The 16851-nt window shown below is 33.8% G+C and overlaps 4 protein-coding genes across 14 annotated transcripts; all 4 read right to left on the bottom strand.

The window, feature by feature from the left end:
• Nucleotides 1-168: 168 nt before the first annotated feature.
• Nucleotides 169-1308, bottom strand: LOC138931696 (COMM domain-containing protein 2-like). The gene is made up of 5 exons (XM_070292716.1): nucleotides 1119-1308; nucleotides 956-1033; nucleotides 807-889; nucleotides 567-740; nucleotides 169-483 (listed from the first exon to the last, which is right to left on the bottom strand). The coding sequence occupies exons 1-5, from the start codon at nucleotides 1183-1185 to the stop codon at nucleotides 277-279; spliced, it is 609 nt and encodes a 202-aa protein (XP_070148817.1). The 5' UTR covers nucleotides 1186-1308; the 3' UTR covers nucleotides 169-276.
• Nucleotides 1309-1489: 181 nt separating this feature from the next.
• Pfdn6 (prefoldin 6) lies at nucleotides 1490-2488 on the bottom strand. Its single transcript, XM_070292629.1, has 3 exons — nucleotides 2277-2488; nucleotides 1985-2180; nucleotides 1490-1915 (listed from the first exon to the last, which is right to left on the bottom strand). Exons 1-3 carry the CDS (start codon nucleotides 2335-2337, stop codon nucleotides 1789-1791), a joined length of 384 nt encoding a protein of 127 aa, XP_070148730.1. The 5' UTR covers nucleotides 2338-2488; the 3' UTR covers nucleotides 1490-1788.
• Nucleotides 2489-4977: 2489 nt separating this feature from the next.
• Nucleotides 4978-14307, bottom strand: Cnot4 (CCR4-NOT transcription complex subunit 4). 11 transcript variants are annotated; one of them, XM_070293134.1, is made up of 15 exons: nucleotides 11737-12416; nucleotides 11270-11571; nucleotides 11019-11160; nucleotides 10780-10899; nucleotides 10368-10633; nucleotides 10153-10262; nucleotides 9355-10005; nucleotides 8020-8208; nucleotides 7425-7768; nucleotides 7001-7291; nucleotides 6516-6780; nucleotides 6193-6255; nucleotides 5847-6103; nucleotides 5575-5722; nucleotides 4978-5480 (listed from the first exon to the last, which is right to left on the bottom strand). In XM_070293134.1, the coding sequence occupies exons 2-15, from the start codon at nucleotides 11497-11499 to the stop codon at nucleotides 5473-5475; spliced, it is 3084 nt and encodes a 1027-aa protein (XP_070149235.1). In that variant the 5' UTR covers nucleotides 11500-11571; nucleotides 11737-12416; the 3' UTR covers nucleotides 4978-5472. The 11 variants fall into 11 exon arrangements, with proteins under 11 accessions (XP_070149235.1, XP_070149233.1, XP_070149230.1 ...); XM_070293132.1 differs by lacking the exon at nucleotides 4978-5480 and adding an exon at nucleotides 14203-14307 and having other exon boundaries at nucleotides 5525-5722; nucleotides 11737-11822; XM_070293129.1 differs by lacking the exon at nucleotides 4978-5480 and adding an exon at nucleotides 13891-13981 and having other exon boundaries at nucleotides 5525-5722; nucleotides 11737-11822.
• A 454-nt stretch (nucleotides 14308-14761) lies between these two features.
• LOC138931890 (uncharacterized) lies at nucleotides 14762-16236 on the bottom strand. Its single transcript, XM_070293135.1, has 4 exons — nucleotides 15671-16236; nucleotides 15469-15582; nucleotides 15223-15379; nucleotides 14762-15115 (listed from the first exon to the last, which is right to left on the bottom strand). Exons 1-4 carry the CDS (start codon nucleotides 15995-15997, stop codon nucleotides 14940-14942), a joined length of 774 nt encoding a protein of 257 aa, XP_070149236.1. The 5' UTR covers nucleotides 15998-16236; the 3' UTR covers nucleotides 14762-14939.
• Between the last annotated feature and the right edge of the window lie 615 nt (nucleotides 16237-16851).

Raw genomic sequence — 16851 nt, 5'->3', positions numbered from 1 at the left:
CACAACTATAAGTTCTCGAGGACTGTATTAGTATAATGTATGCATGTGTCACACATGATTACTGTCAGTTATTATTTAAAATAATCTGACTGAAATAAAACTTGACGAATGCTGATGATAAATGTGATTTAGATAATTGAATTAAACTTATATAATTCCTTTCTTACAAATTAAAATTTCTATATTTAATCTCTCCTAAATACACATTTTCACATGTTTATGTATTATATTATGTATTTATTGCATCAAATGTAATTATACAAATCACAGAAAGTCTCATTTTACTGCCCTTGAAATCCTCCGGATATGTAAACTACGACTTTCTTGTAGCGCTTCCTCTAGTTCTTGAGTTATATGAAGCAAATTAATAGGATCTGTTTGTAGCAAAACGTGTTCAATCTCATCTGAATTGTCAGGATTTTTCAATGATAAATCTAGAGTAATGAGTGGCGCAACTTGTTTCAAGAGAGATCTTGATGCAGTCTATAATACAAATATAATGCAATTTAATTATAAATTAATATGAGAAAGAAAAAAAGCAAAATATATAATAGAAGTTCTATTACCTGCACTTCAAATCTCCATTCCATGTCATAATATTCGGGCAATTTAAATCCAATTTCTTCTAAGGCATTCGAGATCTCATCTTTTTTAACGCTGTATAATTTACTAACTATTGCCTCCTTCTCCTCCGTGAAACCTAAAGCGATCACAGAATCCCGAAAATCCTCCGCGTTTAACTGTAAAAACTTCAATTATACTACGCAATGCTGTACTTATAATGCAGTACTATTGACAGATTTTACCTTGTGTTTGCAGCTTTCTAGCAAGAGATTGGCTAAACCTTCCACTGAATTCTTGATTGCGTTCAATTCGACGTTTAACTTCTCTGAAATGAGTGTACACTTGTACAATTGCGTATATTCTGACAATTAGCGACAATTAAACAACTTACGAGCGGCAGCCTTGTACACCTTAACATTCGGTCCCTTTTGTAGATAATCTACAGCTAATTTGCAAAAGTCCTGCAATACTGTAAAAAATACATGGTTATCTTAGAAAACCCTATTGTAAAAAGTTTTCGTTCATTAACACATAAATAGAATTCTCTTGTATACCTGGCGGAGATTGTTCGATAAGAAACAATACATGTTTCTTGTGATCTGGCTTCAATGTTAATAGCATTTTTTTTCTTACGTGTTAATTACGTCTCACTAATTAAAAACTTAGATCAAAACAAATATCAATTAAAATGAGTATTTATTTGACAATTCTCGAATTGCTTTCAAGACAGGCGGCACTTTTACACCGCCATGTTAAGAAGTATATTTGACGTTATTTGGCGGGTTATTTCAACGTTATCAATACATATATAAGACGATATATTTCTTATTCATAGTTTCAATCAACTTTACAAGTTGCAATTAATTTTAAACAATTTTTTACATAAAGTTTAACAAAATATGAGAATTATATAATTGTCAATATATCCTTATCATAAAATAATCAATTATCTTATTAAAATCAATACAAGGATGTATGATTTTGAAGAAAAAGTATTATGCAGAGTTTATATATACTTTTTAATTTACATAAATTGTGATTAAACGCTTATAATATAAAAGACTTGTATCAACAATTGTCCTGTCGAAGCACAAATGAACAAAATGAGAAACACACGACTATCGTATAGCGCTTTTGCTAATACATAACGACATTATTTAAATGCTTATCATTACATATTAATTATACAACTGATACGTCCGTAAAGCTGGTATTTGTATGATATTATTTCGGTTGGTTTACCGAAGATTTAATTGGAGCTTGCTGGAACGCACGTTGTAATTTGTCTATTATATCTTTTTGCGTGTCCAGTTTTTTGTCTAAGGTAGACATCAACCCATCCACTCGGTTCCTGAAAAATTCATCTTTATAAATAAATCTGGTCAAATGCAAAAATTTAATTCTGATTGATAAAACTTACAATTCAGCTTTAATATAATCGATACGCTTGTCAACATTCTGTTTAGCTTCGTAGAGATCTTGTTTCACAAGCACAGGCCCTATTAATTTGAACACGTCATTTTCTTCCTTTAGGAGTTCTAATTCTTCCTTTACCATAATGTTCTCATTCAACTGTCCATCCAATTGTCGCCTCTGATTTAACACTTTGTTGTACTCTGCAAATGCAAATTGATAATGTATAAAAATAATATAATAAAGGTAAAATAGCCTATGTGAAACTTTAAAAAAAAAAGAATCAGACATGTCTTTACCTTTATGAATCTGTCTTAATGTGTCAGCTTCAATCTGAAGCTTCTTTTGCATCTCCTCCATTATAATTATTTTTTTAATGAAGTAATATTTTATAAACGTACTGCTCGTATTACAAACTTAAAATCTTGCGTGTGTATGCGCTTAATCTCGCAACAAAACATAACCAAATTAGTACCCGATCCTTCGATTCTCGACGTCTCGCAATTTCATCAATCGATATATTTCGATAGATTACCGCAGCAGAGAAAAAAAAACCACATTCATTCGGCATCAGTGTATACATGGTGTCGCAAATTAAATTAACTGATAATTCTAAAACAATGAATCCTGAATATATAGATGACGCATACATGCTAGAGAAAAATACGATGCGAAAAGAACGAAGTGTAGATAAATTCATTAGTTGTGTTGTACATACATATAAAGTTAATATTAATAAACAAATATATTTTTAAAAGTTAAATGTTAAAAAGATAATTTTAAATATTTTATTATATATACATATACAATATACATATATATATATAAATATAAATATATAATTACATATTAATATTTATTACAGTTCTTATATACATCCAGTTATGATATTAGTCGAAAATCAACATATAATTTTTTTTTTGTTATACAGGGTGTCCCATTTTAAAGGACCCATTCAAATATCTCAGAAACACTGAGTTAAATCGAAAAATGTTTCAAACAAAAGTTGTGTGGCTTCAAGGGGACCATAAGATGGTGACAATGATTTGACCTTGGAAAATCATTTGAAGGTCATGTGAAGGTCAACTTTAAAATCTTAAATAGAAACCCACATTTTTTATTTAGTATTCTTGTAGCTGACATCGAGAGCTTTCCAAAACACTATAATAAAGTATTTTTTTATTAAGTACTTTTTGAGTTATTTTATATTTTAGTCTGACATCTTTTGATATAAAAAATTAAATATCTCGTAAAATATTTAGTTTTTGATAATCTTACCGTAATACTTCTATGTACAGAATAATGAGACAAATCAATTAGTATAAAAAAATAAAATTGTTTTTAAGAAAATTATTTACAATGTATTTTTTTAAACAATTATTTGTTTTTTTTGGCACTAATTAATTTGCCTTATTATTCTGTACATAGAAGTATTACGATAAGATTATCAAAAACTAAATATTTTACGAGATATTTAATTTTTTATATCAAAATATGTCAGATTAAAATATAAAATAACTCAAAAAGTACTTAATAAAAAATTCTCTGCGCGTTTATGTATTATAATACGGTGTATTATTTAGACACAAAGATATGAAAGAAAAACTACTGGAATAAATAAAGTAATTAAACTAATTAGTAAATGGAGAAAAATTGATAAGGAATGCATATAAGAAAAGGCGGAAAGAGAACTCACAGGGATTTTCATTGCGCATTATCGTATATTTTTCGATTACCTTATACTGAATTAAATTTTATAATTATAATTTTATTATCTCATTCTCTCTCTCTCTCGTTCTCTTGTATTATATGTAACGTGTCTTCGTTATTCACCTTTAAATCGGCAGATATATATATTTAATATCATCTGTCGGAAATAACTTTCGTTCAACGTATAACTCGCATCATATGTACATCGTAGTACATTAGACGTTTCTCGTATCGTTCATTGTATATCGTGTCTTAATATTTCGCTTGTTTCTTCTTTTCTATCTCACTTTACATTTGTAAATAAAATACACTGTTGCGTTGTTGATTTTTTCGGACAGTTGCTTTGTAGTTTTCCTCTCGTTAACATCGATACAACATATCGATAGCTTTATCGATATCACAGAGATATCGCAATTATTTTTCAGTTAGGATAGAATAGTTTTTTTCTTATATAATCTGTATGACCTGGGTATTTAATCGATTCAAGATTCACGATATAAATGAAAATATCCCATTAAAATAATTATAAAACTAAGTTTTAACAGATCTTTTCTTTTTTTTAATAGCGAGTCCGCTAAAAAAAAAAAAAAGAAAGAAAGAAAGAAAGGCCCCAACGTGTGACATACTCGTGGAAAAGTTACGTGCAAAGATAATAAAATTGCATGCTTGTGTTTTTACTGCAACATGACATTAATCATTATATCATAAAAAGATTCTGGTTTTTTAAAACCATTGGACAAGCATATATCAATCATATTTTAATATGATAGATTGAATCAATATTATAAAATAGCCAAAAATATGTATAGTATAACATATATGTATAATATCGTATACTAGAGTTAATTGTTTTCTATTTAAAAAATTTTTTTTCCATATCAGTCCTTTTCTTCTTAATTGGGATTCTCTTCCGCTGCTATTTTATTCTTCTCACATGTATCACATAACCACGTTAGAATGAGAAAATGAACAAACAGAATATTTTCATTCTACATATGTGCCTTGCCTTATGAGAATAATGGAACACAGATTAAGGAATAATCTCAAAATCAACAAAACGCACATATGCGGCGTGCGGTTTCTTCAATCATCTTAAAATAGAAAAACTCCATTGTATTAGATAGTGACATAAATATAATCATTTTTTTTATTACAACACTAGAGAGCTTTTAAATATAAAACAATAAAGTTTTTAGTTTAAAACATATTTTTTTAACTATGACAGATACCAAATTAAATAATAAAAATTTCATTATATTTGTATTTTTTTTAATTATTTTTTTCTCAATCTTTGTAAACATAGAATATATCGTTTTTCTATTTTAATATGTTGCAAAGTAAATATTTCGATAATGAAAATTCAGAAAAAGGAAATATGTAATTGCAAAATATTGTGATCATTCCTTAATTTCTTAATCGTCATTCATTCATTTAATTCCTCAGATCCTACATGAAATTTTCTTATAATGAATATAAAGTCAGAAACTTTGAAATATAATAAATTATTCCTTTAACTCAGATAATAATGATGATATCGTGAAAGAAATGTATATTGACATATAATCTTTGCTTACATTGTGGGAGTACGCATTAACTCATATTATTCTGATATTTTATTCGAGTGAATACTCGCACAAATAAATGATTTAAAATAAAACGTTGAGATATAGAAGAGTGTTAGGAAAACGTACATTATCGACTGTCGCTTTTTTTTCTTTTATTTGCTGGATTTGATCTTGCCACGTCCGGAAATATTACGACGCTTCGAGTCATTCGCCTCAAGACTTATAGGTCTGCAATATAGACGCTCTATATATCTCGCACTACGGCGCTATTATAAAGGAACTTTCTTTTAGTTTGCACGAAGCTTGATCGCGATCAACTTACTTTCGATTTCTGACCCTGCAGAGATGAGTTTAGTGTGTGGTTGTGCGGTCGCGCTCGGCTGTGAATTATTCAACTGTCCCGTGGTCGTAGGTGCAGCAAAACCAGGAGGTGGTTGCATCGCCCAATGCTGAGCAGATGCATTCTGTTCCTGCGTGTGGGACGCAAAATTTTTTTTTATATTTGTAATTATTAGCACACTCTCAATATTCGCAATTACGATAGATAATAAATTCGAATTGCCAAGATATATTTAAACACACAAAATTCTGTACCTGTTGCGTATTATGAGCTACAGTGTGAGAAGGATGAATATGAGGAAACTGCCATGTGCTGGTAGTTTGGAATGGAAGAGGTCTAGACGAGGTAACTATAGCCGGATCGATCGAAGTCCAGTCTGCGATAGGTCCGAAATTATTCCATCCCTTCTGGTGCAAAGTTTGATGGTGAAATTGCTGCTGTTGCTGCTGATTGTTAATTTCACACCAATCTTTCAGAGTATAGACCGCATCACTTGTGCACTTGCCAATATCTGTCATAAATCGATCGTGTATTAAGAATACGATATACGAAAAATATTTTTGAAATACTTGAAATATTAAAAGATATAAAAATTATTACTTTGTGTGTTGAGAAGTGGGGTTCCATTGGGAAGATATGCATTCTGTTGGGGTGGTTGCGCACCTGCAAACATAACCCATAAATCATATGGATAGTGATACTCTATCAATCTTAATCTGTAGATATAATTGGCACTTGTCGTGACTCACTTTACCCAAATAAATTCGTGTATAAATTTTCGCAAAATTATATCATGAAAATTCACGGATAGATCGACAACTTATTTTTGTTTATGGTTACGATAAATTATCGTATACGTATGTAAACTTCACGCACTGTGCACTATGATTCCTGATGCCTGGAAAAATTGGAGAAACACTAACCAGAGAGGGCGCTATTCGTTGGTGCTGGACGTGGTATACCAAGACCAAATGAATTCATGTGATTTGGCGTGGAACCAAGGAAACCCGGTGGCGGAAGCCGACTACGTTGTCCTAAACTGTTAGCTGTCACGGTGCCTTGTGCAGGGCTCTGCGCGCCGCTTTGTAGTAGATTTTGTGGAAGACGAGACAGAAGGGAATGCGATTGAAGCACTTGAAGATTTTGCAAGTGCTGGGCTTGTTGCTGCAAGTGTGCTATGTGTGCAACCTAAAAGAATATTTGTTTCCATAAATTTTACTTAATATTTGTATGGATATTATGCAAAATACTAAATTAATACTAATAGTGTATCAGACATTCTTCTAAAATAATTGACCAAATGTTACCAGATAATGTATTTTTATTAACAATACTATTAGAAAATGAGAAGCCTCTATCCACATGTAATTTTCAAAACACATAAGAATATATTAAACAAGATATTTACTTGTGGAAAATGTTGCTGGCCAAGGCTCGCGAGAGTTTGTTGATGCTGCACCCTAGTTTGCTCCTCTCGTTCTCTTTGTTGTTGCTGTTGTTGATATATCCTCTGTTGTTGTATCTGCATTTCATTTTCCATAAGTTCAGCTAATGCCTTCTGCGTCTCGTGGAAAGGATCGAAACCTAAATCATCGTCCGCTTTCACGTCTGACCCTGCATCACGATGATTTCGAACTTCCTCCAGTGTAGCATGGCCATTCTGTTTTATGTATTCACAATTTTCTTGATTCTGTTGCACCTTAGAAATTGTACATATAATATTAATAATCTGCTGAATCATATTTCTCTTTGCTAAAAAATTTTATATATATAAAAGACATCTGTTATTTTTTAGACATATAATTCGAAAATTTTATCATCATCTTACTCACTTGCATATTAAGCCTTTGTTGCAATGAATTCTGTTGAAAGTCTGCCATAAATTTAGACGCGGGTGAATTTACAAGTAAAGTAGGCGTGAAGGTATCTGATGATGACTCTGTGAGAGTAGTAGTGTACGGTGCATTTATGTAAACATCTTCGTCAACAAAACTCTCGGAACTGAATGTTACATTCGGCGATTCAGATGAGCTGGATTTTGATATAAGATGATTTGTTCGAGTTGATTCGGTCTGAAAGCCGAAAGCTGCTTGCCAATCTTCGCTAGAATGAACTGTGGGTAAAGAGTCGGGTATCGAAGCCACTCCCGTACTCGTCCAATCCAGATTTGTGTTTGCTACACATCAAATAAAATTCATTGATAATTCTCTCGCCAATTACAATATTGTATAAATATGTGCAGGATAAGATTGACTAGATTAATTCTAAAATTCCCTACTTCTCAATAATGTTTTTCTTGAAAATAAAACATTGTCCCTTTTAACATTTTTGTCTATTCAAACATCAAAAAATTATAATAATTACAACTGTATTTAATAGCAAAGTACATTTTATATAACAAAAAATAACTTGCATTAGTATACATACCTGTGAGAGAATTAGCTGGCATTGAAGTGGTAGTTGATATTTTCTGAAAGGTGTTTGAACTGAAGAAACTATTATTGTCCGGCTGAAAGATTGACCGATGGTTGAGTTGCATTTGAGATCCGTTGTGTAATCCTGGTGGTGGTGGTTGATTGGCACCTTGTGATGAATTTGTGCTAGCTGGAGACGAACCTACAGATGATGCGCAAAAATCTCTACACTACACGACGCGTAATCAAAATCATTTCTATACTCTTATAATGCCAGAATAAACAGCTATTCAAATTATTTCTTTCAACAAAAGATATACAACTAGCACATTGAAATACATATCCTATCAAGTTATACATTTCTTATAATAATAAAAATATCCAGAGATGAAAGTATATCACAAGATGAAAACAGTGTACCCAAATAATTTAGAAAAATATAATATACGTCAATCATTGAATTGATTAAACAACTAATATCCATACTAGCATTATGTCTCATCGTAACTTAAAAGGAATAAAATTAAGTATACACATAAAAAACACAAAAAAACGGCTACCACTGTTTTTCAAGAATTCTCTTTATTTTGGCATAAATCAATAACTGTTTAATATTATTCTACAGTATTTGTGAATATAATCATAAAATATTTTGACATACTGTACATTGTTTAAAATTGTTTGTTATTATTTGTTGCAGTCCAACAACACGATATATATTTAATCTCTACTAAGTCTCTACTAAATTACTCGTAATTACTCGTAACATAATAAAGATATTATTATTGATATTATATTATCACGACATAATTTGAATCATTGGATACATTAGTATGTCATTAACATAATTGTCTCTGATTTTTAAATCTCGAATAAATTGAAAAGTAAAAAAGAGAGAGAGAAAGAGAAAATAAAAAATACATCACATTTTTTCCTATAAGAGAAATATAAAATTCTTTCCTAATAAAGTAATATCACATAATAGATACTTCCAAACTCTATTAAAGATTAGAATAAATTTTGATGGAAAGTACATATAATACTTTATGTATATATATTTGTTAATGTAATATGCACTGTTAAAAATATAGTTATATATTCATCTAACAATATAACTTGGTCAAAGATAATTCTTTCATATTTTATATTAAAATATTTCGTAATTAATCCAAAAATAGTTTTATATATCGCCAAGTATATAATGTAACATTCCTTATAATCGTAAGCTATATTAATAAAATTCGTTCATAATATTCTTTTTAATATCTCATTTAAACAATTTTATGTTTTTCCATAAAAATGATATATATAGAAATAATCGCGATAATCAGCAACATAAGGAACTCACCCAAAAGAACAGCACCATTGTTTTCCTCACTCGATTCAGTTAAATGTTCGGCTTGGTGATTTACATTCGAATCTTCTGTGCTTGAAATTGTACTTGCTGGCGTGCTACCTTCGCGCTGATGATCCGTTTCACTATCCGAATGCCGACGTTCCCCATTTTGTAACGTACCATTTACTTTAATCTCATGGGATTGTGATTGAACTAATTTTGATGTTTTGCTAATTTGTTGCGACTGTGGCTGTTGTTGCTGTTGTTCCAATTTACACTTGTTACCTAATTTTTGTAATATTTCACTGTTCGTATCAGCGGAAAAGTTTCTAACATCTTTCTGCCCGGTGATTTGTGACTGTGAACTACTCTGTGTGTTGATTGAATTCGATTCGGACCGCGACGTCGTACGACTACCGTGTTTTTCCTTATTTTGACTATTTTTATGTTTGTTTCGAGCTGCCTGTGCCTTACTCTCGCTGTTACTTTTACCCCGCCGTACACCCACGCCATTTTCACCCTTATTATTGTTGTTCTGTTGATGTGCAGACACTCCAGAGGATATATGACTTTGTTGAACTACCGTTCCGCTTCCACTCGTTACATTGTTATGTTGCGAAGCTGTTTGCACAGATGATATTTCTTTACAATTGGTTTGTGTGCCTAAAAACAGAATATTAATATATATAATATTTAAAATTCTTACAAAATTCTATCCATGATCCGATTACCTTATCCTTTTTTTTTAACAGTATTTATACTTACAAAAATTCATTTCGTGATTTTTGTAGATTATTTAGAAAAACTCACTATTTGTTTGTCCCGGCTGCAACGAAGGCCACGCCTCTTTAGTTTGTGAATTTACAGTTCCGCTTTCCCTAACAATACTGCTTGTTACAGGTGGTGACGGTGTTGGTTTCCTGTGAATAGATTATTGTGAATTAAAAAACTGAAATGAAAATCTCATGTATGCAAATAGTTCCAAGAAACTATATCATTTTGTTATGCCAAGATAAACATTGTACCGTTGCACCGAAGATACATGTGCATGTAACGATTGCACAAGCTTGCGTTCATACTCTTGATGTTTTCCTTGATGCATCTCTTCCTTCGTAAACGATGCCTCCTGGTCCCCAAGATCGTGCAGGTACATGCATTCTGGCTTCGGACAGGCTTGGTTACGCATAAAATGCGAACAGTACTTTGTCGTTCCCAATGATGTTTTTATCGTCCGTCCATCCACAACAATGTTATTCACAGCCTCTATAGCACGTAGCGCATCTTCTTGACGCTAAATAATGTACAAAAATTATCATTATGTACATAAATATAATTGTAAAATTATATTACAAGTATCCATAAAAGCTGAGATGAAAGTTGGAATTTAAATACCACTTAAAAAAAAAGAAAAAAGAAAAAAATAGTAAAAAAACTCACTTGATAAGTAACATAAGCCGAAGCACTGGGGCCTTGAGACCCTGCATAGGAAGTACTCTGGTTAATTACGACTTTGTGTATCTTCCCAAATTTCCCAAAATATTCGTGTTTCTTTAAAACCTAAAGCATGCAAAGTATTATAGATCGTAATCTTTTTTCTTAAAAGATGACGTTTACAGAGGTCTATACGCGTTATCAATACTAGTTGTATGGAATTAATTAATCAAGAATATACTCACATCTGCATCTGCTAGTCGCATTGGTAATCCTACTACAAAAACTAAATTTTTTTGTACTACTCTCACATTTGCTAGATGTTTCCGATTTTCTGTAACTTTCTGCTTCCGTTGTTGATCCTTTAATCTCTTCTCAGCTTTCAATCTACAAAAAAAACGGAGTGGGAGAAATAGTTTTAGAATAAAATCGTGCTTTTCAATTAAAATATAATATATATAATATTGATATAAATAATTAAATTATTTCAAAATACCTTGCTATTTCTTCCTTAGTAAGGGGTTTAAAATCAGCCGGATTTTCAGAATAGGCCTTCCGACACGCGGGACACAAACCATTCTCGTCGGTACGAATTCTGTGCCAACAAAAACGGCATATTTGATACCCACAGGTGCAGGGGAAGAAATTCAGATCGTCCACCTCCAAAGGTTCCATACATAAAGGGCATTCCACTGCATCCTCTCCAGTTTGATTCAATACTGACATTTTTGTTGGCGGTCTTGTAAATGTCACAAGATAGACACAAATCACGAATATTTAGCTAAGTGCCAAAAGTCTCTAGAAGATAATAATCGTAAGGTCAAAAAGAGAAATATAAATAAATATGTTGATATTTAATTACATTGAAAGTTATAACTTTTATTGTCATCCATCGATCACTATACGATTATACATTTGTCAAATTTTTTATATCACGAATCTAGATATGCAAATTTTACTTACACGCAAAATCGTCACTTCCCTTCCCTGGTTTTAAGTAATTGACAGTGCTTGCAACGTCCTTTTATACACTGCTACCTCTTTCCGATCTGAAACAGAGCGTTGCACTCGCAAGTTGTCAACTATCGAACTGTATTTAGGTCGCCGGCCACACATATTGAGATAATTGCGACGGATGGCGGGTTTTTTTATTCCGTCGCAAAATATTCAACGAGTGACGTTTCGATTCTTGCATGACGACGAATCGCGCGACGATCTAAACATTCTACGCGAACTGTTGCTATCGGTCGTGGGGGGCGACGTAAGCGTAAACGTGGACACGAGTACGGTACTTTTTTTCTGACGACGCAAAAGATAGACGAACGAAAGATAGCGAAGCGAGTCATTTTAAATTGAAACCCGAAGTCTCTGTTTAAGAGTTGTATTCCGTCAATCGCGCTTTTCGCATTTGATTCAAAACAGATATACGCTCGAGCGAGGGAAAGGAAGAGAAATAATATATAAAAAGCGCGCAATCGAAACGACGATAAGAGGGCGATGACAGGTCATGACCACGGGTTCCGTTTTGACAGGAGCTGTCAGATTGGAGAGAGAGAAAGAAAGAGAGAGGAAAAGAGAATGCAAGAAATATAGAGAGAAAGAGAGAGAGAGAATGAGAAAAAAGAGAAGGAACAGCGAGAGATGTAGCAAACAAAGGAGACATACCGGAATTCTCGCACAATTACACACAAGATGTAAATCTCGCACGACGCCCTAACGCACGACAACGATGACTCGTCCTCGCCCGAGATGACAAGAATTCGTTCTCCGTTCCGTACGTGTTGAGGTCGTCGACGACAATGGGGAAAAAAAAATTTCCTTGCACATACAGTATTACAGGGAAAGGGTCACTGTCTCTCTCTCTCTCTCTCTCTCTCTCTCTCTTTCTTTCTTTCTCGCGCGCGTCTCTCCGTCTCCCTCTCCTCCTTTTCTCTCTCTCTCTCTCTGTCTCGTACACGAAACGCGAACCAAGAGGGCGACGATCGGACGAAACAGCTGTTGGTGGCGTCTGCGAAAGGCCTAGCGGAGAAACGTCAAATGGGTGCGAGTGAGACGGTTCACTGGCTACGCCATAACAGAGAGACCTACGCGAAAATCTGCCGCGGATGGTCGGCGTGGTGGTGGGGCATGACACGTAAATTCCGCCTCTCTCGGTGCCTTCTCGGTCGCGAGCGTATACGCGAGTACGCAAGGACGACAGTCTCTCGCGACGCGATTCTCAAAGAAAAGGGGGGAAGAGAGGAAAGAGGGATACAATGATTGGCGAGAGGGACGGGATGAGATAAAGAGAGAGCGAGAGAGAGAGAGAGAGAGAGAGAGAGAGAGAGAGAGAGAGAGAGAGAGCGAGCGGGTGGCTGAGAGGGACAGATAGAAGGAGGATGATAGGGAGGGATAGTGGAGTAGTAGGTGGTGGGGAGATCGCGAACGGTGTCGACGCGGCGAGAGCGACAAAGACGGATTGCTACCGTGTACCGCTACCGCCGATTGCGTCGTCTCTTTCTATTACATTTGAGAACGAGAGACTTTTCGTCTCAATCTTTGTTGCGCCGATTTCTCTCTCCCGTATGCATCTGTCTCTGTGATCCCTCTCGACACTCCGAGGGACGGATCGTGCGAATCTGATATATACGCGACGACACGACGCGACGCGACGCGACGCGACGCCGACGGGACCGATTCAGCTTTCCATTTATGTAAACGCAATAAGCACACTTTTAGCGCAATCGACACGAACGACGATGATGACGACGATGACGATGACGACGACGACGACGACGGTGAGAACGACGGCTGTTAGCTGCTGCGAACGTCACTCGAGATTCTACGATCCATCCGCCAGAGGGGTTGTTCCAAGTAGCTCGAAACTTGATCATATTACCCTGCACGCGTTAACCTCAATCCTTAATCGCGAGACAGCTCCTAACAAAACGCTCTCACGATTCTTCGGAATCGGCGAGAAAAATTTTCGACGACGATAGTTTTCACCAAACTCGCACGCGCATCGCTTTCAAACAGTATCGAATACATATGCGTATATATATATATATATATATATACACACACGCGCGTATACACATATATATACTTATATATCCGCACGATCCTCTATTTACTTACTCGCCTCACGACTAACAATTCTCTCTCTTTACTGGGAAATTTTTCTACAGTATTCTACTGTCCCGGGATTTATGTGGTTGGATGCGCGCTCGCGATTGCGCACGAGCGGATGTATGCACCGCTATTCCGCGATTTGTCACTAGGCGTCGCGGAGTGTGACTTAAAATAAATAATTTAAGATAAGATGTGACTAGGAGACGAACCATTAATAACCCGGCTAATATATTTAGATGTGTATTATATTTGACATTTAAAGATAAATAAACATTATTGTTGTAGGATCAATTGTTTTATCTATCTGTTATTTCGTACCTTGTTTCTCAGATGCGAAAGATGAATAGGGTCTTTGCTCGGGATTTGTATCTGCCCTAATATCCGGAAACTTTTAACGAGTCTGCGCCGCTCGCAGCTGTTAAATAACCTCTTTCCACGATTGAAAAATATAGATATATCCTGAAAATTTGCATCGATTTTAATCTTTCGAAGTATAACGAGTATGATAGTCCGTATAATATAGTAGAAGGTTAAATTAATATTTCTATCACGATTATACAATATTTAGGGCAATTTGGAAATCGAAATATTTTAAATGATATTAAGATTTATCGTATATGTATTGGATATAAAAAGCGTTAAGTTTTCTTTATTAAGGATTGATGTGATAAAGTCTTTCGAAAAGATATTTGGCGGTAATATAAGGTTTTAAAAAAAAATTGGAATTTAATGTTATTATCTGATTTAAATAGCTCACCGTGTATAAATACATAGTCTATATCTTACTCAAATATAGAATATTTTATACATTTGATGTTTTATTTTAATGGACTGAATGTCTTCGTCGTATGATTTGCATCTGCACAAATGCATTCATAAAAATATATATTTATACAAATATTTGTAACCGTTATAGCGAAAAGATAAAAATTCTTGCAGATAATTTGTTTTACATAAAGTCTTATACCAAGTATCCCTCATTTCTTTAATACAATTATATATAAAAATCTGGTCTGATTAATTTCATTGATGTTTCATTATATTCCTAGTTTGTTTTAGATACGATTCCTCGATCTTCTCTTACGTTCGCGAATAACACCAAACAATGGATGTCTTGTTTTTAAATCATTAGGGAACTGTACACCAGAGTTCTCTATAGATACTGGTTTTACTTCCCGTGCTCCAGATAATTTCCTCCTTACAGATAATGAACCTGCTGGCTTGATATTTACTACGTAGGAAATATTAAAAAATTAATACATAATATGATGTGTACAAAGAGAAAAGCATGCATTTTTTCTCCGTTTTGTTTGATTCCTATTGAATGAAGTAAGTTACCAGTCTTATACAAGTGTGAAGTCCTCTTGGTATTAAAAACACATGTAACATTGTAGTTTGTATTTTGCGCAACTATACAATATCGTTCGTCTTTAATTTTAAATTTTGATTTATCTTCGAAGGCTATCGTTTGACCGCAAAGTTCTTGGGTATCTATCTATGTAAAAATAAGATTGTATCCTTGAAATTTTAAAGCATTAAGAAAATTTCTATAATGTTGCATTAAATTATTTATTAATAACTTACTGATCTGGGAAGATCCATGATCCAAATGTCTTCACTGTCCGATATATCCTCCAGATTAAACGTGCAGGATATATTTTCTTCTTCTAGTGTCTCTTTCTGAATTATTTCTTCAAGCTAAAAAATAGATATGGAAAGATAATTTCTATATAATTAAATAATTATATCGTTAATTTTTCAAGAATATAATTAATGATTGTCTTACAGTACGTGGTCTTGATGAAACCGAGGCAAATGACGATAATCTCTGAGATGTTGCGTTGCCTAATTCTTCAACGCTACCATTCATCTCAACACCATTGTTTGCTAAATCCTCATTGAACGTTTTATCAGATTTTTTCAAGATACTCTTACGGGATTTAACCGCAGGACTATTAGTTACACTACGTGGTTGCGCTTTTGTATTAATTGTGATAGATTTACGTTTATGGTTTTGAGGCGGAGTATCTACAGCGTCTTCCATTAAAACCATAGACTTATTCAATTGTGTATTTAATTGTGTTACCGAATCTTCATTAATAGAATCTGTCATGGTGTAAATAACAAAGTGTGCTATCTCCTCCTCGAATTTTCGTCAAGTTCTGCGCAGCACCAAGTTTCCGCCATCTTGCAGAATCACTATAGCAACCGATAAGCAACGCGACGATAAAGGCTCCCGCACAACCGAAAATATAAGGAACAGGGAATAGAGAAGAGGAAACAACCGCATTGGAGGGAGTACGCGCACAAGTGTTGCGCGCGCATTTTTTCCGATTGCTTCGGTTATTTTCTGTTCTCTATTCCCTGTTTCTTATATTTTCGATTGTGCGGGAGCCTTAAGGTTCGGCAGACGAAACAGTAGAGACCTCTCGCGGGAAGCCGTGAATTACGGATAGGTTTTTTTTCGTATTACGATCAAAATACAAAGAATATCATATTCTAATAGCAATATTCGTAATCGTAAGATTACGACAGGATCGTAAGATTGGCGCTACAGAGCGATTTTTAGGAAAAAAGAGTTAAAATAATATTTCGTAAGTTAATAAACAGATACAGCTCTGGTATCCGCTCATGGCGGATTAGGTGCAGTTGGCCACGAGCTGTATTATATTAATAATCAGGGTTGGGAAAGTTACTTTATAAAAGTAACTCGTTACCGTTACCGTTATTTTTTCTAAAAAGTAACTCGTTACCGTTACTCGTTACCAATTTTAAAAAGTAACTTGTTACCGTTACAGTTACTAAAAAGTAACGAGTCGTTACAATTTCCGTTACTTTTTTACAATACAAACTAATAATTTATTTTGCATAAGAAAAACTTTTAAAAAATTGTAAGCAAGATTTCATTCAAGGTTTATTACAAAATAAATGATTAAATTTTATCGAAATTCTTTATTAATTTTTAAT

This window comes from Polyergus mexicanus, unplaced genomic scaffold (assembly GCF_030449975.1).
Source record: "Polyergus mexicanus isolate NDT 795.1 unplaced genomic scaffold, iyPolMexi1.0 SCAF_3, whole genome shotgun sequence".
Lineage (NCBI taxonomy): Eukaryota > Metazoa > Arthropoda > Insecta > Hymenoptera > Formicidae > Polyergus > Polyergus mexicanus.
This window is presented reverse-complemented; position numbering and strand designations above follow the sequence as displayed.